This window comes from Acanthisitta chloris, unplaced genomic scaffold (assembly GCF_000695815.1).
Source record: "Acanthisitta chloris isolate BGI_N310 unplaced genomic scaffold, ASM69581v1 scaffold15961, whole genome shotgun sequence".
NCBI lineage: Eukaryota > Metazoa > Chordata > Aves > Passeriformes > Acanthisittidae > Acanthisitta > Acanthisitta chloris.
Window position 1 is genome coordinate 2,154 of NW_008656638.1, and position 21,415 is coordinate 23,568.

At 42.7% G+C, this 21,415-nt stretch overlaps 1 protein-coding gene across 1 annotated transcript; it reads left to right on the forward strand.

The window, feature by feature from the left end:
- Window positions 1-705: 705 nt before the first annotated feature.
- Window positions 706-18,695, forward strand: TBC1D9B (TBC1 domain family, member 9B (with GRAM domain); the record flags this gene model as incomplete). Its single annotated transcript, XM_009084412.1, has 20 exons — window positions 706-820; window positions 3,760-3,878; window positions 4,888-5,116; window positions 5,785-6,043; window positions 6,684-6,891; window positions 7,023-7,235; window positions 7,394-7,555; window positions 8,158-8,308; window positions 8,714-8,928; window positions 9,674-9,791; window positions 10,488-10,773; window positions 11,424-11,553; window positions 12,706-12,804; window positions 13,472-13,540; window positions 14,313-14,553; window positions 14,840-14,905; window positions 15,061-15,132; window positions 16,599-16,646; window positions 17,095-17,201; window positions 18,003-18,695. Coding segments are annotated over 20 exons (3,600 nt in total), but the record flags the coding sequence as incomplete, so codon positions are not given.
- Window positions 18,696-21,415: the final 2,720 nt, after the last annotated feature.

The following is a 21,415-nucleotide window of genomic DNA, read 5'->3' on the forward strand; positions in this document are numbered from 1 at the left end:
TTATCTAGAATAACAAAGCAAAGCGTCATCCTAGATATTTTATTTATCTAGTAAATAGACTTAATTGGAAGTAATGGATTTGCTTTAAAGTCTGGGGACTGTCAGAATTTCCTCTGGAAGTGCCTCCTTTTTTATTTAACAGCATATAAAAGTATTTTAAGTTCTCTTTTACCAAATGTTGAGTTGCTGACATCTTTGTTTAATTAAACTGTTTCCAGAAACATCCCTGAAACGTGTGAGCACCAGTTTTCCTAGTGCTACTTGATTCCATTTTGGATGAGTTATCTTACCTACTGTTGGTATAGGTGATGCTGAGAGATCCAGCATTGAAAACTCTTCTGGCTTTTAGGTTGGTAGGCTTAAAAATCACTGTTAGCAACAGAAACCCCACGGAGCGAAACACATTTCCTGTTCATTACAAGACTCTCCTAGGAAGGCAGAGGATGATAATGAGGTTTGGTAGACATTTCATTGCCATGTAAACTTTATCCATTACCAGTGGGACAGGCTGCAGTTGGTTTGTAGGTAATTTACCTGCAGTGACTGGATGTCTATCTGCATTTTCTGGACCAAGTGCCACAGCTCTTCCATCACTGCTGCATACTGGGAACATCAGCATTTTCCTGTGGTGATGATCCTGTATTTTTGCTTAACCCATTTCTTCCTTTTGGTATTACATTGCTGTAATTTCTCTCTCTTTGTCTCCTAGGTCTCCTTGTGGGAACACTAGACGTGGTTTTGGATTCCAGTGCCAGAGTTGCCCCATACCGTATTCTGCACCAGACTCAGGACTCTCAAGTGTACTGGGCAGTGGCCTGTGGTATGTGCTGCTGTGACTCTTGTTGGGGTCTGGGTTTGAGTGATTCTGTTGTCTTTTTGGTTCAGATGATCAGTTATCCCACTTAGGTGTATCCTGTGACTGCTCAGGAAACTTTCTAGAGCTTTTGGTGGGGTAGTGTAAGATACCAGAAAATGACAAAACTTCTCAGTGTTGTTGAAGCTGTAGTTGAGGAGCTTAAGGCTCTGCAAAAGGTTCTGTTTCTGCAGATGTTAGGGATTTTCTCTGTTCCAAGATGTACTTGTTTGCAGGGTCTTAGTGAGATGGTTCAGAGAATAAAACCATGATGACAAGATTTCTGTGGGGTGATGAATGTTGTGCCAAACTTGCTTACCAGGAGCACAGCACAAGATGAAACATGAAACACTGTTCAAGGTGCCAGAGACTCTTTGGGGAATCTCTTTACTGTCTTGATCCAGTTTATTTTGTATGTATTTCTGGCCTGTGATATAGATATATCACAGAGAGTAGATCTGTAAAATATTAGAATAATTGTTTTTACATCAAGGATCCTTGGCCTGTTTTACCTGAGAAATGTAACTGCTGCATTAGAATATCATGGGGCAAACTTCTGATACCTGGTGGTGAACTTTGATTAAGGCTTTGGGTCCTGATTCTTGCTAAAGAGAAAATATCTTCAGACATTTGCTAGGCCAGGTTGGTTATAATACAAATCTTCACTTCTCACTTTGTGGTTCAAATGTAAAGTCTGATCATGGAGGAGTCATTTGCTAAGCCCAAAGATGTGTATGTCTTGTTTTTCCTTTCCCATGTTCTCCCCAGGCAACCAACACAATATTCTGCCTTGCAGAGCTACTTAAATTCTGCAGACAAGATGTTTAGAAGTAGCTGTGTTTCACAGGAGCTCAGTTTCCCTTTTGAGGAAGGTGGAGACAGAGAGTGAGAAAGAAAACAAAATGGCAGGTCAGAAACTGCAAAGAAAATAGCAGAATATTTAGTGGCCACATAGAGTGCAAATCTGTAATTTTAGGGTATTGTGACACTCAGTGAGTGTTATTTTTGTGCAATTTCAGGAGTGTTTGAGTTGATACTCTCTATATCTCAGTTACTTTTAAGCAGTGCAGCATGGGAAAGTGAGATGGACTGGGTGACAGCCAAGTGGACTTTGATAAATTATTCTACTTACTGGAGTAAATAGGTTGTCTTCATCCAAAGTATGTTTTTATCCTATCTGGTTCTCATGCTGCTATCAGAGTACTGACATCCACTCAGTGTTTATGGCTCACTAGCTGAAAAATGCAAATGTTTTATTTACAATTTGTTGTGTGTAAATACCAGTGGGCAGCAATCTGGTCACACATGCAACTTCAGCCTTTCAGCACTTTGTTCTTACAGCTCTCTTGGTAGGAATCGCAGAATTTTACTCCTTCATGTATGTCATTCTAATGTTGTTCTTACAGAGATGTCAGTTATTGAGGTCAGGCTTATTTTAGCAACTTGTCTGCTAAAATTTGCCTGTCTACTTGGTGGGAGATGCAGCTCACGAAACAAAACAGGACACAGACTTTCTTCCCCTGCCATTGTTGCTGAACCTGTGGGGATTTTCCACAACCAAAGCATCCTATAATTGATAATTCTGTGCCCTTAAAATAAACCTTTTTGTGTTACTCAAAATTATTTATGCTTCAGGAGCATTGTCAGATGTCTGGGATAGATGTCAAGTAAACTTGTACACAGAGGCAGCAACAAATATTTGTTCTCTAACCCCTGGGACCATACACACAAACCCTGTGGTCCTTTGAGACAGGACAGCTTACTTGGTTCTAGTTTTATTTTCAGGTCCTGTAGTTATTTTTGCTTGTGAAACCACAGATTAGCTGGCATTGGGGTTTTATGGTTCAGTGTCCAACTGCAAATACATGAAGACTATTCATGGCTGAAGCTGCTTCTGAAGGAAGGAAGTTTGGCAGAGCAGTAACTTCAGGGAGCTGTTTGTGTCATTTGCCACTTTCTTTTCCATCATTAGCCACACAGAGGTGTCTGATGTACTCACAGAGAAGCTGAGTGGTGGGAGGTTATCCTGTTAACACCTCTAGATATCCCACTGCTTTTGGATGAAACCAGAAGATAAATTTACTGGAATTTGGCAAAGAGAAACCTGCAAATGTCTTTGACTTGCATTTAAACAGATTTCCCTTTGTCTACATTTAACAATGCTCCTTACCTTGTTAAAATTTGAATTTTTTGTATCACTTCTGCTTTTTTTTCCTGTTGACAGTATAGTGATATCTGTCAATAGAGAGGAAAACATCTCTTAGTAAACACAGATCTTTGAAATAAGTAAAGCAACTTTCTATAGAAGAGTTCTTTGAATTGGTTACAGAGTGAAACTTATCCTTTGTGAACTGTTGCAAACTGTGTGGTGAAAGACAACTAACTTTGATATAAAGTTTGCTGAGAAGTTTTTATTTAAGAAAGCAGAGAATTTGCTAACATAAATATTTTAGTTGCTTTTTGGTTTGGAGTTGTGTGTTCTCTGCTGACCATTGTCCCTGGAAAATGGAACCTCTTGGAAGGTGTAAGAAGTTCAGTTGGTCTGAAATTTCAAGGTTCTTCTGAAAGTTCATTATTTTTGTTCTAGAATGCCAGGAATTAAAAGAATACTTCTGGACTGGAACATAGGAATGGTTTTAGTCTGAGAAGGAAGCTGTGTTTGGTGTTCACTGGCAAATAGGATGATCTGTTGGTCATGTGCTGATTGTCCTTGGTGGGTGGCAATGGAGATGTTTCATTAGAAACAAAATGTTGGTGTGCATAAAATATCCTGGACACGTACACAGTTGGTGTGTTTGATCAGTGTTCAGTAATTATTAGTTTCCTGCTGTGAACTTGAAGGAAAAAAGACCTTATTCTAATTCTTTTTCTTTGCTCTTCCCATCATCTTTCTCCCCTTCAATTAGGATCATCTCGTAAAGAGATCACAAAGCACTGGGAATGGCTGGAGAATAATTTACTGCAGACTCTGTCCATCTTTGAAAATGAAGAAGATATCACCACCTTTGTCAAGGGCAAGATACATGTAAGTGACATGTTTTCCTGAAGGAATTCCAGATCCTGAGAAAGAACGGGGAGATGCTTTTAAGAATTTTTTTACCCTTTTCAGTTATACATAAGTATGAAAATGTCATGGAATGCATACAGCACTATCAACATCAGGTCACACAGTCAGAGCACTGGACAAATGTATTTGGGTGGGAAAGGTTATGAGCAGTAGATCCCAAGAAACCACCTGCTTAGGATGCTCCTACTAAATAACATATAATACCTCTTTAGAATCTTTGCTAATTATACCTCTGATGCAGGGAGAATGTGTAACAAGGGTTCATCTAGCAGCAAATGCAGGGGAGAGAATTCTAGCTTGCAAGCAATGTATTTGCCCTGCCACACTGGTCTGAAAGACATCTGGGCTGTAAAGGAACTGCATCCCAACTTCCATGGACCTCCGAGCCTCACAGGTGTCTGCTTGTTGGGCAGTTAGCACACTTCAGATTCCCAGCCCACAAATTCTCCAGAGTTTTCTGTTGAACAGTAGAGATTTGAGTCTTTCTCAGTGTTCCTGTAAGATTCATTGTACTTTCTATGTGCATCTCTGCATGAGAGAGGTTGTGGTCATTCGTTTTTCCTTCTGGCCAGTCAAGATCTGACAGACTGCAGAGTTCTGCCCTTCCTGGCAGATGAGCTTCCTCCTGTTGAAGAATCATGTAGAGAAGTGAAAATAGACCTCAGTTCTCCTGCAGGGTGTTCCAAGGGTTCCCAGGCCAGCCATAAGGAACTCAGTCAAACATTAAACATGAGTGATTGTGGCATGTGTTCAGGAGTAGATCCCAGATTATAGACTCCCACATTATCTCCCTGCCCTTCCTGCTTGTCTTTACTGTTTCTCTGACGTGACAGGAGGACGATAACTGCCGTGTTGTGTTTCTTCTTTGTGTCCAGATTGCTGCTGTGACCTTTTGCTGTACATTGTGTCTGTCAGCAGGCATGTTCCCTTCCATTTCTACTCTCTCTCCCCTCCCATGTCCTTCCAGGGCATTATTGCTGAAGAGAACAAGAATGAGCAGCCCCAGAGTGAAGAGGATCCAGGTAAATTCAAAGAGGCTGAGCTGAAGATGCGGAAGCAGTTTGGGATGCCTGAGGTGGAGAAGTTGGTCAATTACTATTCCTGCAGCTATTGGAAAGGACGTGTACCCAGGCAGGGTTGGCTGTACCTCACTGTCAATCATCTCTGTTTCTACTCTTTCCTGCTGGGCAAAGAGGGTGAGTTATGAGCCTGTGAGTTGTTTTTCTGACAGTTCCTTTGGTCTTTTTGATGCAATTGATCTTCTGTGTGAACTCTTTTTTTTAACTGACAGAATTTTCCTTTGAGGAATCCTTGAGCTCTGGCTGAACACATAGACCAGTTCTTGCTCTCATGGCCACTTCAGTGCTATTTAGACTGAATGCCCAAGTCAATTTTCAAAACATTTCTCAAGCTGTACAAGTACACCTGTTTTACTCAAACTGGATTACTCTTTACAAGTTTTATTCAGACTAGATTAGAGAACCAAGCAGTACTTTTTCACCTTGGTGAGTTTTACCTGGAACAACTGCCAGGACCCACTGTTTACAAAGCTTGAACTCCTGAGTCCAAAGCTAATTTGCTGGAAAGAAAGAATGAAAACTTGACTAACTGTAGTTTGAAAGCATTTACTGGATGGGAGATAGTCCTTTTGGAACTACATTATTTCTAGTCTAGTTAATCCCAAAGATTATTTCCAAGTATTTTTGGAGAACCCAGTAAAAGTATGAAGGAAAGAATTGTCCATGTGTAAGAGGGGGAAAAATGCTGCTGCACTGAGAGCTTGCTGGCTGCTCCACCTGCATTGCTGATTGATTGTTGTTTTGCCTCAAATTGTAATAATAGTATTGTAAATTTTTTTTCCCAGTTACACTGGTGATCCAGTGGGTGGATGTAACCCAGCTAGAAAAAAATGCTACACTGCTGTTCCCTGAGTGCATTAAAGTCAGCACGAGGGACAGTGAACTGTATTTTTCCATGTTTCTCAACATCAACGAGACATTCAAGCTGATGGAGCAGTTGGCCAACATTGCTATGCGGCAGCTGTTGGATAACGAGAGCTTCCTACAGGACAAGTCTCTCCCAAAGCCCAGGAAGCCTCTGAAGAACATCTCTGCATTAAAAAGGTGTGTTTCCAGCAGTGGGAAGAGAAGGCAGGTAACAGGGGATTGCAGTAATAAATCTGCATTACTGTGTAGCTCCCGGGTGACACTGGGGTGTTCTCACTCCAGGGCCTGCATCACTTACTGCAGTCATTAGCCCTCTGCCTAGTCTCTTTTTTTCCCCATCCCAAATTAGAGCTGAATTCACACAACCCTCATGCCTTTCTCATGCATGACTAGGCACTGTCAGAAGGAATTTTCAACTAGAAACTGCTGAAAATTCTATGTTAAAAAAAAAAGGGAAAGAATAAAATTAACACCAGCCCCTTTGTCTGAAGTTGAAGATTTACAAAAAGTAACATAGATTTGTATTGTAATAAATCCTCCTACGGGGGACTGTTCTCTGCAGTTTCAGAATGATGTAACATTTAAATTTTGCAGATGCACTTGCGTATTTGATGGTGCAGTGCAGGACATACCTTGTCAGGCATGTCTGAAGGCTGAAAAAGGAGTTGGTTAGGGGGTGGCATCTCAGTTAGAGAAAGGAACACTAAGAACACAAAGCACAGTCTGAAGGTTGTGATTGGAATGAACACATTAGTGTTTAACTGGGTTTTGCAAGTGAGAAAAACCCCTCTGGGTACTACCCTTTGCTTTTCCCCAGAGACCTGGATGCTCGAGCCAAAAACGAGTGCTACCGTGCCACTTTCCGGCTGCCCAAGGATGAATGCCTGGATGGACATACAGATTGTACCTTGTGGACACCATTCAACAAGATGCATATTCCTGGCCAGATGTTTGTTTCCAACAATTACATCTGTTTTGCCAGCAGGGCAGAGGATGCCTGTTATCTCATCATTCCTCTCAGGGAGGTGGGGATTGCTCAGTGTATATTAAGACTACAGGTCTCTCATGTCTTTTGTGTGCTTCTGTCTTTTGTGCAGTGCTTCATAGGTAATGGAGAGCCTACTAGATCCCAATGGTGCTTGTCTTTGCTTTCTAGGTGACAATAGTTGAGAAAGCAGATAGTTCCAGCGTCTTGCCCAGTCCTCTGTCCATCAGCACTAAGAGTAAAATGACCTTCTTCTTTGCTAATCTGAAAGACCGAGATTTCTTAGTACAGAGAATCTCTGACTTCCTGCAGAGAACACCATCCAAGAAACCATGTGGTATCGACAGGGAATGGAAGTGGAATTTGCCTGATCCTGGCTGTGAGGTACGAAGGAAAGAGCTGGGAGGAACATTTGTCACCTTTTCCAAGCAATGCTCCTTACAGTGTGTTAGCAGTGCTGTTCCAGCCAGTGCTGTCCCTGTTAGGCCACAGCAGGGGAGGGAGGCAGCCTGGGCTCAGACCCTCTCTGTTCTGTTTCTCAGGAGGTTTCTGAGCTGCCTTCCAGCAGCCCTGTGGCAGTTACCCCCACGTCTGCCCTCAACCATCGGCCTGTCAACTTCTGTGCTGGGGAAGTGCCAACAGCCTCCCAGGGACTCCTCAAACTCTTCAGAAGGAATTCCGAGGAGCTGTCTGGACCCAAAGGGGTAAATAACATTTTAATGTAAGACAATGAAATAGTTTGCAGCAGGTTGCAGATTTCCTGGGCTGCTCTAAGAGTAAAAATGTGTTTTATCCCTGGTCAGTCCTGCAGTATCACTGCTGTGTGACACAGTGACAGTGCTGCATAGAGGTAACCTGACCCTCAGCTTACCTTGGCAGTACTGATGTCCCTGAGACACTGGACTAGAGGCTGAGAAATTAGTGTTACCAGTGTTCTGGGTTGTAAATTAATGGCTGTGAACTACTTTTCTTCAGATCAAGAAGGCAGAGAGCTGCTCTTCCTGCTTGTTAGTTAATCATCTTAATCCATGGTTCTGCTTGCATCTATGTAGAGATTTGCAGGCTGTAATGCCACTGCACAGCCTTTGTTAGTGTTGTGAAGACTTGACTTTAAGCAAGGTCAGAACTGATTCAGAACAGGGTGGGTTAGCATTTACACCCTTTGCTTCAGCAGAAAGAAGAGAGGCTTTAAATGTCACTGCGTTTCTCCTGTGAAGTACAGGCCTGAGTATACCCAGAAGTCACTTGCTCTGCAAACATAAAAATGCATTAATCTCCTAAAATAGCCATATTTGCTCCCGTGAAGGCAAAGGAGAAGATGAAGGAAGAGTCTTGGAACATTCATTTCTTTGAATATGGGCGAGGAATGTGTATGTATCGCACTGCCAAGACTAGAGAGCTGGTGCAAAAGGGAATCCCAGAGAATCTTCGTGGTGAGCTGTGGCTCCTTTTCTCAGGTAGGATGTTGTGCTGCATATTTTGACAGTTACTAGGAATAAGCTTTCTGCACATCTCAAGGGAAAAGGTAAACATCTTAGCTCATTTCAGAGGAAATTAATGACAAGTTAACTCCACCCAAATGATACTTCATGGTGGGTTTTTGCCCAAAATGCAATGATCACATTACTGAGATTACTTTCTTTATGGGCATAGTAGCTGTTTGGCCTCCTTTTTCTGTGTTTCAGTGTTGGGACCTAGACTCCAACATAATAATTTAACAATGAGTTTGTTGCTATACTTTCACACCTATTTGTAGCTGATGAGTTCATGCAGTGCTTTTTGGCTCACTCATCTCTGAAACTGGTCATAAATTCTGTACTCTGAAGCTCCAGAGGTAAAACAGTATTTTTTTGTCATTTCAGGGGCTTGGAATGAGATGGTGACTCATCCTGGTTACTATGCAGAGCTTGTGGAAAAGTCAATGGGAAAGTACAATCTTGCTACAGAGGAAATTGAGAGAGATCTGCACCGCTCCATGCCAGAACATCCTGCCTTCCAGAATGAGCTGGGAATCGCTGCCCTCCGGAGAGTCTTGACAGCTTATGCATTCAGAAATCCAACAATTGGGTACTGTCAGGTAAGAAAGAAGTCTTAGACTAGTTAGTCTTACACAGTGACCACGATTGACTCAGACTTTTTCTGCAGGTTTTTGTTCAGTTTCAAGCTTTTCCTTCATTCTGTCCATGTGGTGGTGAGAGAGTAGGAACGAAATGGTTTTGTTGGAACATCTCTTAAATATCCTTTGGATACAGCATTTAAATAGACTTATCACATTGCTGTTAGATGTCATGTCACAATCTTTACTAGTTTTCCTGTCAGAGCTTTCTGTAGTTCAGCAAAAACATCTAATTTCATTGAAAAGAGCAATTTAAAAAGTGATGTTGCACACGGGCAGTGTATTAAAAATGAAGCCAGTTAGTGGTTTATGAAACAACTTGGTGGAAGTTCAGGTTCATTTTGTGTATTGCTATGGTGTTAGAGGTTCTCCCTATGTAGTTCTATTATGACCAGACCGGTACAAAGCTTTTCATGAAAATTTTGAAAATTATTCTTAGCTACACTGTTTGCTGAAAGTGCTGGACAAAAAGTTGTTATATTATTTGCTGCCTCACAAATAGAGGAACTGAAAACAGGAAGGTAAATTGGCTTAAGGTCATCTATTGACTCAGATGCCAGTAAAAGCTGGAAAAAGACATGACTTTTGGTGACAGTTTTGCTGTATTCGTGCTTTTAAAGTTCAGCTGGTCTGTAATGGCAGAGCTTTCATGAAGACCTTCATGTTTTTCTTCTGTACCTGTGTATGGGACCATGCTGGCTCGTAGGCCATGAACATAGTGACCTCAGTGCTGCTGCTGTACTGCAATGAGGAAGAGGCTTTCTGGCTCCTGGTGGCCTTGTGTGAGCGAATGTTGCCAGATTACTACAACACAAGAGTAGTGGGTGAGTCTTTGTCAAATTCATGCTGGATTTTCAGCTACAGGTGCACCAGGATCTCCCAGGAGCATTTTGTTGTTCAGAATTAATTAGATGTGATGCATTTTAATGATGATGAAGCACAACCCTGTTCCATTTAAAGCTTCAGGTGTGTGATGGAGACGTAGGAAGAGACACTTCAGGCTACCAGGGTAGTAGTACTACCTTGCAGTAACAAGGAAGATAAAGTCACTAAAAATTGGTATCAGGAGGGACTATTAGCAGTGAGGAGGCTTATCTAGAAGAAAAGTACTGAGTTCTTTTTACCCATCTGAATGATGTATTAAATCTTTGGAACAGGCTCCCAGGAAAGGCTAGTAAAGCATCTCTTCCTGGGCTTTTAAAGTTGGTCTGTGTAAGAGAGTACAGTTTGATGTAAATACCACATCAGTCATCCTTCACCCCTCCAGTCAGGGCACATGCATAGGTCAATGAGAAGTTCTGTTTCTGCATACTCTGCATGTAGGTATAGTCTCTATCTAAATATGGGAGGTTTTATTGAGAACAGGGAAGAACAATTAATGTCTTAATTTGAGTTCTGATGTTCAGAGGCTTGTATGAAATTAAGTGAACTCCCACTGTTGTGTTTCATAATTGGTTGGCTTGGGTATAGTACCATGATTGCAGCAGTTTGAGTTCTGCCATTGATTTTGTCTGTTTCAGGTGCATTGGTGGACCAAGGCATCTTTGAAGAACTTACACGAGAGTATCTTCCACAGCTGTCAGAAAAGATGCAGGACCTAGGAGTGATCTCCACCATATCCCTCTCCTGGTTTCTTACTCTCTTCCTCAGTGTTATGCCCTTTGAGAGTGCTGTGGTCATCGTTGACTGTTTTTTCTATGAGGGAATCAAGTTCATCCTGCAGGTGTCATTGGCCATACTTGATGCCAACATGGAGAAGCTGTTGCAGTGCTGTGATGAAGGTGAAGCCATGACTATTCTGGGCAGGTACCATTCATTGCTCTTGTTCTTAACTGAGTGGTAACACTACCATTTTAGTCAACATCTCTTTCTACCCAGTTCCATTACATAGCAGGTCACAGATAGCACTCTAGGACAAAACTTGAGCTCCAGAGAGATTTGCTGTTGCTTTCCACAACAGCTGAAATTAAGTGTTGACTCAACTATGGAGGAATCCCAAAGCTCTGGAATTGTTTGCTTTGCAGCATAATGCATTTCTGCATCCCAGTTTGAATTTGAACTCTTAAAGGTTGTTTATTTGAAATCCACATAATAACACTGCTCTACTATTAAGAACAGATCCTGGCAGGAATTACCTTCTAGGAACATAAAACTTAATCAAGCATCTCCCAGATCAAGTAAATGTAAGGTTTTCTTGTTTGAAATGGGAATCACTTCTATGTGCAGAAGATCTTCAGCTTATGACTAGAAATGGATACCCCAAAAATAGGGTGAAAATCAGCTTCATCTCAGATACTTTGGGAGTAGCATTGCAGGTTAGCTGGGAAAAATTAAATATTCCTTCATGTTTAGATTAATGATGCAAAGAAGTTGGGAGTAATGCACTTAGGATATTTCTTCTTTTCCTGGACACTAATCCTGGAGTCTTGCATCTGTTCTCTCTTTTTTCCCCACAGATACTTGGACAACGTAGTTAACAGGCAGAGTGTCTCTCCCCCTATTCCCCACTTGCATGCTTTATTGACAAGTGGAGATGACCCACCGCTTGAAATCGACATCTTTGAACTCATCAAAACATCCTATGAGGTAAGGTTCTGGTTTAGTCTTTGTCCAAGAGTTTTTTCTCTGCTAACATCCAGTTTTCTGCTTTGTGCAGACAGAATCTGAGCAATATTCATAGCTTGAGGTGCTTGTGGAGTCCAGGCTGAAGACATTAATTCCACCTGCTTGGTATGAGTAGAACCTGACTCTGTTGTCTATTGTGGATTACAGAGTCTCCCCAACTCCAGTGGGGGCTGAAATGAAGACTGCCAATAAGTAAAATTTACAGACTAGAGTTTTCTTCCTGCTTTGTCAAAAAACGTCTCCATTCTTACTTGTATTTGAGGATTGTCAGTGCTGGGGAATTACAGAGGGAAATTCAAGGCCAGACTTGTGAGGTTTCTCCATGGAAGCATCCTAGCTCATATGCATAGGAATCCTGTTCTGTGATCCATGTTGCACTAACAGGAAGGTGACCCCAGAACAGCCAGTGCTATTGAAATATCTCCTCACTGGTGGAGGTGTTACCTCATTATTCATATTGGGAACAAACTCATCAGAAATTTGATTCTGAATGATGGAAAGAACACCGGTGAGAGAACTGGAGTTTGACAGTTCTTCTCCGCTGTGCTCTGGTAAATGTGGGATCATTTCCCTTTTTATCTCCTGGTTTTCATCCTATCCTCTTCCAGGTACTTACAGGCAGGCAGCTATCATTTTACTGGGTGTTTTGTTTGTATCTTCAAATCTGCCATCTCTGTTTGTTCTTTTTTTTCTTTTATCAAGGAGTGTCACCAAAATCATACTGCTTGTCAGACCTAGTCAGTAGAAAAGCCTCATAACTTTGGTGTTTCTAGCTGAATCTCATAGGGGTCCTAAAGAAAAAAACAACAGGTCTGGAAGGAATGGCAATCTGTCTGTTCTCTTATCTCTGTCACAGTACAGAAGCTGCATTTGTGTCAGTCCTGACAGATGCTTTTTCAGCTGTTCTGTAGAAGCTTCTGATGTTGGACTGATGCAGGGCAGGGGTGAATAGGGAACAGAGCTCAAGTTTTTTCTCATCTTGCTGCTAACAAAAGGCTTCTAGTGGGTTTAGATTATCTCTGAGGGGATAGTACACTTGTTAAAGAACATGTATTTGAAGAGGGGTTGTTCTTCAGGAGATGATGTTGACCTGGACTCCTTCCTTTCTTGTAGAAATTTGGCAATCTGAAGGCAGATGACATTGAACAAATGCGTTTTAAACAAAGGCTGAAAGTGATCCAGTCTCTGGAGGATACAGCCAAGAAGAGTGTGGTATGTTACTCCCAGAGTGAATGAGCTACCAAATGGCATGTTCATGGAATGTGTTTTGCTGTGAGCATCTAGAAACTTTGTGCTGTAGCAGACCAAGTTTTAAGTGACTTAAAGAATGATTGAATGAGATCTTTGACAAGGAGAGAGGTAAAAAGGACTTGTAGGCCTTGAAATAGTCTCCACTGCCTCGTGCTGTCTGTTTTACTGCTTGCCTGGAATCCTTGAGAAAAGCTTGCTGCCATTTAGTGCATTAGAGGATTTTAATGAAGGTTTGTGGCTAAAGGGGAGTATCCATATCTGTTGCCATTATCTCCCAGGTCTTAGGTAGAGAACCTCATCCAGGTGTTTATTGCACTGTTGGGTTTTAGTGCACCTGAGTCAAACATCTCAAGATAATAACAAGAAGGAAGGGCAACACAGTCTGCTCAGTCAGGTCTGCACAAACAGGAAATGAGCAGAGTAATGTTTTTTCTTAGTATTCAAAATGTCAGCAGTTTCTGCTTGACTGGAAACTCTTCCTGACCTGTTTTCAGGGGTATGAGAATGGTTATATTTTCATTCCCATCCTGTGCCATATCTCCTTATGTTTCGCAGATTTTTCAGTTCATCATACTTAATTTTTCTGCCTTTGAAATAAATTGTTCACTCCATTTTCTCCTAACTCCAGGTCCGAGCTGTGTCTGGTGACATTGGTTTCTCTATTGAAGAACTAGAAGAGCTGTATGTAGTGTTCAAGGTAAGAACTAGAGTGAGCAAGAATGTTCTGACACAGAAGAGTACAAATGGCAAAGTAAGTTGGAAGGGAAGCAATGACTTTGCTTTAATCCTTAATGTAACCTATCAGAAAGCAACACAGCATTCTGCTGCACATGGAGCCAGTAGGAGTGGCCCTGTTATGATCTGATTGATTATTTTTAATTTTTTCCCCCCAAAGATGTCCAGAACACATTGACAGCATTCGGAAGGAAACTGTGAAGTCAGTGGGAAGGCATGTCACATAGCACTTAGAACAGGGAGATAGTATTGTTTGTGCCTCAGCTTTTATTCTCCAGTTTTCCATTTACTTAATCTGTGGTTGTGACAAGATTACTTAAGGGCTTTGCCTCTGTTTGCCAGCATATGGGTTTTTAAAAGAGTGGCATTCCCCAACTGCATTTACCAAGGTCACTGCAAACTCGTTTGCACTGTGCTACACTCAGAAAGAGTAGCTTAGTTCTAAAACCTGCATGTTCCCTTTGCAATAAAGCCTGAGCATCATTTTGTTAAAACCTGAAATCATGTTCTGTGGTTTCCACTTAAAATTGTTCTTTGTTTTTTTCCTAAAATCTGTCTTTTCCTTCATCTTATTTTGTAGTGAAGTAACACTAGGAGTAATGGAGGTGTTAAAGTATGTCCTGAAATGCTGCTTCTTTGCTTTCTCAGTGCTGTTCTTGAGCTGTAACACAGTCTCCACTCCTGTGGGTTGCTGTGGTGCAGTATAACCTGACTGTGATCCTTTCCCCCCAAAGGCCAAGTACCTGATGAGCTGTTACTGGGGAAATAACCGCGCTGCCGCCGCCCGCCGGGACCAGAGCCTGCCCTACCTGGAGCAGTACCGCATAGACATGGAGCAGTTCAGGGAGCTGTTCATCAGCCTCACCCCCTGGTCCTGTGGTGCACACACTCCTGTGCTGGCAGGGAGGTTGTTCCGGCTGCTGGATGAGAACAGGGATTCCCTAATCAACTTCAAGGAGTTTGTGACAGGAATGAGTAAGTGGTGGCTTTGGGAAGATGGAACGTTGCAAAAACGTTTGTGTCCTTTTCTAAGAGGGGAACTAATAATGGTGTGTACAGTGTCATGAGGGAAGGGTGACAGGAAGCCTCAAGCTGAACAAAATGTGCCTTTTTGGTGTGGATTTCTTTGTTGCTTCTGCACAGGACTTTGAGCAGTTAGCATTTCCTCATTGCATGGGGACTCACACTGGTGTGAGCCTGTGAGCAGAGGATGATTCTTTATCCTAAGTGCTATTTTTCTTAAGCTTTTATTTCTTTGCAGGTGGGATGTACCATGGTGACTTCACTGAAAAACTGAAAGTACTTTACAAACTGCACCTGCCTCCTGGTGAGTGATTGCTTCTGTATGCTGCTGCTATTGAGCATGGTCTGTTCTGACATGCAGTTGTCATGGGATGCCTCATTAATTTTGCCAATGAAGTGGATGATACTTCTGTTTCAGTTAGCTTAGACATCTTACCATTTCCTTTTCTGTGAATACAGCTCTGAATCCAGAGGAGACAGAGTCTGCTTTGGAGGCCACAAGTTATTTCACAGAGGATGTGACAACAGAAGGTAATGCAACACTGCTGCCTTTACCTCTCAGTCTGGGCAGGAGTTGCAGCATAGATCCATGTGCTGTGAACAGTGACTCTGTGCAAGGCATGGTCTCGTGCTGGCAGTGTGTTAGGACTGCCAGTGTGCTTGAGTTTGCTGTCTTTGTTGCGTGATGGGAAAGAAGTTTGGAGCTAAGACTCCTTGGTGCCCATTTCATGCAGGGCACAGCATGCTCTGAAGCACAGTCCTAGACTGCTGAGGAGGAGCAGTGTGCTTTCACCAGCCCCTGTCTCCCACCATGATTTAGGTTTTTCATGCAAGTCTCATTGTCTCTCTTCTTGTTTTTGTTTCCTTCTCTGTGTCTGTCTGTGTCTGGCCTTTACTTCTGTTTTATCCCCTCCACCCCTTTTTCTGCTGCTCAAGTATCTCCTTTTGTCTCAGAGCTGGATATCTGCCTGCACTGTGAGTCTCAAGGTCAGTCCATGGATTGTGTGCATGCATTGAGCATGGCTGTGGTGCTGATACCACCTGCCAGCACCAGTGTGCTGATGTAAATACTCTGAAGTCATTGCTGCTGCTCAACTCTCATGACACTCCCACTATTAATAAAGTGCTATAAGTAATTAAATATCTTCCAGTATATTCTACCTATTGAGTTTCAGCCTTGGGCAAAGTAGGTTTTGTCAGGCTTCTTTCACTGCAATTTATCTCACCCTAGAAACTAGTGGTCAGAACAGAGTGGGGGGCTTGCTGGCCTGGGCAGGTGATCCCTGTGCCAAGGATGCATGCCATTGAACTGTTAAACTGTTAGCAGACTAGTTTATTGTGTTTCTTAAAATACAATATTAGGCATTGTATAGGAGGTCAAAGTATGTCAGTCATGCTAAATGTTTGCCAGAGTACAATGGTGGTCAAAAAAATCGGAGTAAGTGTAAGGAGTAGTTGTGAAGTTTGGAGCTGGGTGGCTAATTTAACAGCCTGTGCTGAATCAAGACTTCCAATATACTCTAGTGGCAGTATAGGGAACCAGAAGAGAAGGTTGTGAAGTTAGACTGCAAATTGCTCCCCCAGTGTCACTTCAGTCAGTGAATAATGGTGAGTGTAGGTATTAGTCACATATGTGCTCAGTAGCAGTTTGAGTTTTTTCCATTCATTGTCTTGCTTTGGATGTCTGAACTTTATGCCATCACATTTCTTAGCTGTCTTTCATATCTGTGTTTCACCCTTTCTTTTAAGAGCTCTGCCCTTTATCTCAGCTCTTCAACCCACTTTTTGAATGAAGCTCTTCATCCGGTTCATACCATCAGCCTCTTGCTTTCATCCTGTTCTGTTCAGTCCTCTAAACATGATGTGGGACTGTGAGATCTATTAAATATATTCTTGTATCATTTAAATTTGTATATTGTGTTGTCTTCTGTTCTTTGTGTGTTGTAGTGCTGAAAATCAGCTATTAATTGTTCTTTTATAATACCTTAATTTTTTAGAAACCCAAGAAGACAAAGGAAGGAGAAATGAGAATGGTCCAGAAAAGGGTAATTTCATTATCAGTAGACCACATTCTACTCCTGTCTCTCTCATATTATGACCTGTTCATTGTCCCTTGGTGATCAAGGTGACCTTTCAAAGTGTCCCTTGTGGATAGAGGTAAAGTGGGAGGTGAGCTGGGAAATAAGTCTCTCTTATGCCTTACTGCTGTGCACTTGTACTTACCAAGACGATAGCATTTGTAAATCATGTTGGGGAAGTTGTCAGCTCATAGAGTTCATTTATGAGAAGCCAAGCTGATGCAGCACTGTTAAAATTTTTGCTCTACTGAGCTGGATCAGATAAACCAGCAGAAAACAATGCAGCCTTCCTGGTAGGTGCTTTCCTGAACTGTCAATAAAACCTGCTTCCAGCCTGACTTTCGCTGGCACAGCATTCACTTTCTAAGTCTGAAACCATTCACCACCTGACTAGTGCCTTGTTCTTGCCTTGCAGAGGAGAAAGGCACCAGCCCACAGGACTATAGGTACTACCTAAGAATGTGGGCCAAAGAAAAGGAGTCCAAGAAAGAAACCATTAAAGATCTCCCCAAAATGAGTCAGGTAAGAAGTGAATGTGAAGATTTCCAGTGAGATCACTTTTAGATCTCTGACAGCGTAGTGGGGAATTCAGCAGTATGTGCAGTGATTGTGCAGCATGCTCAGTCCTTGTCTGTAGCTTGCCCTGATATTCTGATCTGATCCTTTGAACCTTTAATTCCACATGTAGAAGCATTGAATTCTGCAGTGGACATGGGCAAACTGCTTTGTTTCAACCAGTCAAATGTATTGGATTTGCTCTGCCTCACAGTCCAGTTCTTGCTGTAAGAACTGCAGTCTGTTTTCCCTCCAGAGCAGTATGTTTCAAATATGCCATTGGTCATAAAAACTTGTTTGGCTTTTTTAGTTTTGCATTGTCTCAAGTTACAGCTGCTCAGCGGAGAGTGAAGAATGTGGTTACAGAAAAGAGAGTCTGATGACTGGAGTGATCTTTTCTGTCTCAAATTTCCTTGATGGGTGCTAATTAAACCAGTTTGGGAATGCTTAGAAGCTGAGCACAGAAGAGTAGGAGAACAGAAGTAAAACTTCAGGTTTTCTCAGCTATGAATATGTGACTACACTGTTCATCTAGCAGCAAAAACCCACCAATATGACATTGCCAGTTGTGTCTTAATTTAGCCACTGCAGCACAGAGAGGGGAGTTTGCCTGTGTCAGACTGTTCTGAATCAGTGCAGTAAGTTGCCACTTTCTTGGTGGGGAGGCAAATAAACAATGAGTCATTCGAGATGGTGCCTGTTGCTTCATCTGCCACTGACAACTTTTTTCAGCCCGAAGTATAATGTTTTGGTCTTTGTCTTTTAAAGGAACAGTTCATAGAGTTATGCAAGACCCTTTACAACATGTTCAGCGAGGACCCAGTGGAGCAGGAGCTGTACCACGCCATTGCCACTGTGGCCAGTCTCCTCCTGAGAATTGGGGAGGTTGGAAAAAAATTCTCCAACAAGCCCACGAAGAAGTCTGAGGACTGCAAAGCAAACAATACCCAAGATCCTGTGAGTGAAGAGGAGTCACCAACATCTGAACAGAGTCAGAATTCAGCAGTGGAGCAACAACCCCAAGCTGACCACGAGGACAAAACCAGTGTTGATGCTCAGCCTGAAAAAACACAGCAGGAAAACCAAACTCTAGGAGATGGGTCAGGGGAAGGACAAGGCTCTCCTTTACAGCTGCTATCAGATGATGAAACCAAAGATGATATGTCCATGTCTTCTTACTCCATGGTCAGCACAGGCTCCCTGCAGTGTGAAGACATTGCGGACGACACGGTTCTGGTGGGCTGTGAAGGCAGCAGTGCAGCTGCCAGGTATGGCAGCACCATTGACACCGACTGGTCCATCTCCTTCGAGCAGATCTTGGCCTCCATGCTGACAGAAACAGCCCTTGTAAACTACTTTGAGAAAAAGGTCAACATTCTCCAAAAGATCAAGGATCAGAAGAAGGTAGAGAGGCAGTTCAGTTCATCCAGTGACTATGAACTTTCCTCCGTGTCAGGGTGAACTCAAGAAATCAGGAATTGTCTTTGGGAGAGAAAACAGGAAGATAATGTGGCAAATGGCAGGATGGTTAGGTATTTTCTGTTTGGGGTTTATTTTTTGTTTAATCAAAGACCAGTAACTACACAATTACAATAGATTCCAGTTGATAAGGGGCAGTGACTGTTCTGTGTAGGTGCTTCTTTGGCTACTCTGGCTGGCAGAATTAGATTTACATTCTCGAGAGCCATTAGAACCTAATAGCCCCTGACATATAGAATTACCACCATAAATTATGCATGTCTGCCTTTTGCTATCTTTTATTTTAATGAAGTTTTATTTCAGACAGTAACTGCTCTTGCCTGCCCTTGTTTGCTGTAGGTTCCTGGGTAACTTGCACAGCCAATGCAGCCAGGCTTGAAACCATGCTCACTCTGGCTGCCAGAGAGCTAATGCAGTGTAGTCGAGTGCTGTAGGACCCTGACCTATAAATAGTCCTGTAAGTTCTTCAGTGCTGTTCTGTGACTCAGCAGCTATGATGCAAACGTGCCCCACTGCTCCCAGCACCCTAAGATCTAAACACAGGCATTGCTCACATCTGCAGGTTTCTTTCAGGTGTGATTTGGCATTTTCATAGCATATGATCACTTTCTCCTTGAGCATTCAGGAGTTTTCAGACAAACATGGTTTTCTAGCGTTTTCTTTTATAATTCTTTGAAAGCCATTGGTTTTAATTTGTCTGGGAAGCCACAAGCTCCTTGACTTGAGTGCAGAAGTAATACTGAGTCAAGCAGTGGGCTCAGGATGGTTATAATGATGGAATAAGTTCCTAAATTAGAAGTGGGTGAATCAGCCTCAGCATTCCAGGGCAGTGGCACACTGATCTGCTGGACTTTCCCTGTCGGTACATTCACTGTTTATTGCTGATTCTCCATTTACACTAGCTAGTCATGGGTCCAGTTTCCAGGAGAATGCCTAAAAATGCTCTGATCAGTCAGCCCTCACAAGTGCTTGGGGTAGGAAGATGTGCAGGAGTGTTGTGCCACCCACTGCTGTCAGTGTGTCCTTTCTGAAGGGTCTAGGACATGTTCTTAGAAACTACTGCCCTTCCAAGGGCCTTTATCCATAAAGAGGAGGAGCACGGAGCAGTGTGGACCTCTGCCATCAGCCCGTTATGGGAAACCTCAGTACTAGATCTCATCCTGGTTTGAGACAAAATAACTGGGAGACTGAGTGAGCACTCTTTTAAATCAATTAAAACCAGAGGAAACTAAGAGTTAGCCTTCTGGTAGTAGGGTGTGTGCTCTGAGAAAGGAGAATTAATGCTGTTACTACAGATAAACTCATCTCAGCATGCAGGCAGCAGCCTGGCAGGGCCAGGTCAGAGGCACTACTGCTGCTTGGCCAGAGCAGACCCTGCACTGAGGGCAAGGTGTGCCACAGCTTCTGGCTAGAGTTTGGAACGTGAGGGTGGGAAGGACACATACAGTGGATGTTCCCATGTAACACTACTTGGTGTGCTACTCAGTGTTAATTCATCCTCGTGACATTCTCGGTCTGTATTCACAGCTGGTACATGTTTCTTATTTCTCTGCCTCCTCTGTCCTGTATCACTGGAGAGCAGCCATTAGTAAAACTGCTTTTACTAACTATTCAGTAATTTATTGTCATTTTTTTAAAAGTACAAATAATACATGTGATTTTACACTGTCTGTCTTATCTGTCATGTACTCAATAAATGAACCTGAATCCTACAGGCTCTTTGGCTGCCTTTGGTTTCTCTGAGTTCATGGAATATTGCTGGTGCTTTGTCCAGGGCGGTTATGGAAAAGAACTTGGTCTGACCTACAGTCTGACTTATTTAATTTCTCTTCTTTCTTCTTTGTTCTTGTTTTCTTTATTTTTGTTCTTTTTTCTTCATGTTCTCCTTTTTCTTCTTTTTTCTTTACTCTTTTCTATTTTCTTTTTTTCTTTCCCCCTTCTTTCTCTCCCTTTTCTCTTCCCCTTTCCCTCCATTATTTTCCCCTCCTTTCCCCCTCTTCTCCCCTTTTCCCCCTTTTATTTTCCCTCTTATCTTCCCCTCATTATTTTGCCCTCTTATTTTCCCTCTCCTATTTTCCTCTTTTCCTCTTTTCTTCCTCTTGTTTTACTCTCCTATTTCCCCTTTACCTGCTTTTTCCTTTTATTTCTCTTTTCTTTGTTCCTCTCTTGTTGCTCTTTTGTGCCTCTTTTGTTCCTCTCACTTTCCCCAGTTTTTTCCTGACACAGCTTCAGATAGGTGCACACCTGACTGGTGACTATGCAGCTGCAAACACGAAGTGTTTCCCCACCTGGAAGAAGATGACTGGATTAACATACAGCCAACCTGTCCCTGCACACCCGTGCAAGGCTCTGCGGTGAGTCCATGCGGGAAGGCAGCTCAGACCAGGGAATCAGACACTGCAATGTGCTGCCCGGGGGGGGAGGTGGTAGAGTCACCACCCCTGGAGGTGTTTAAAGGGAGACTGGACGTGGTGCTTAGTGCCATGATCTGGTTGACATGATGGTGTTAGGTCACAGGTTGAGCTTGATGATCTCAGAGCTCTTTTTTCAGCCTGATGGATTGTGTGATTCTGTGAATTGATGTGTGGGTCTGAGAGAGGCGAAGTGGCTGCCTGTGCACAGCTGGGGCCGCCGGTGCTGTCCGTGCCGTGTCCCTCCGGCTCTGTCCGTGCCGGCTCTGTCCGTGCCGGTGCTGCCCGTGC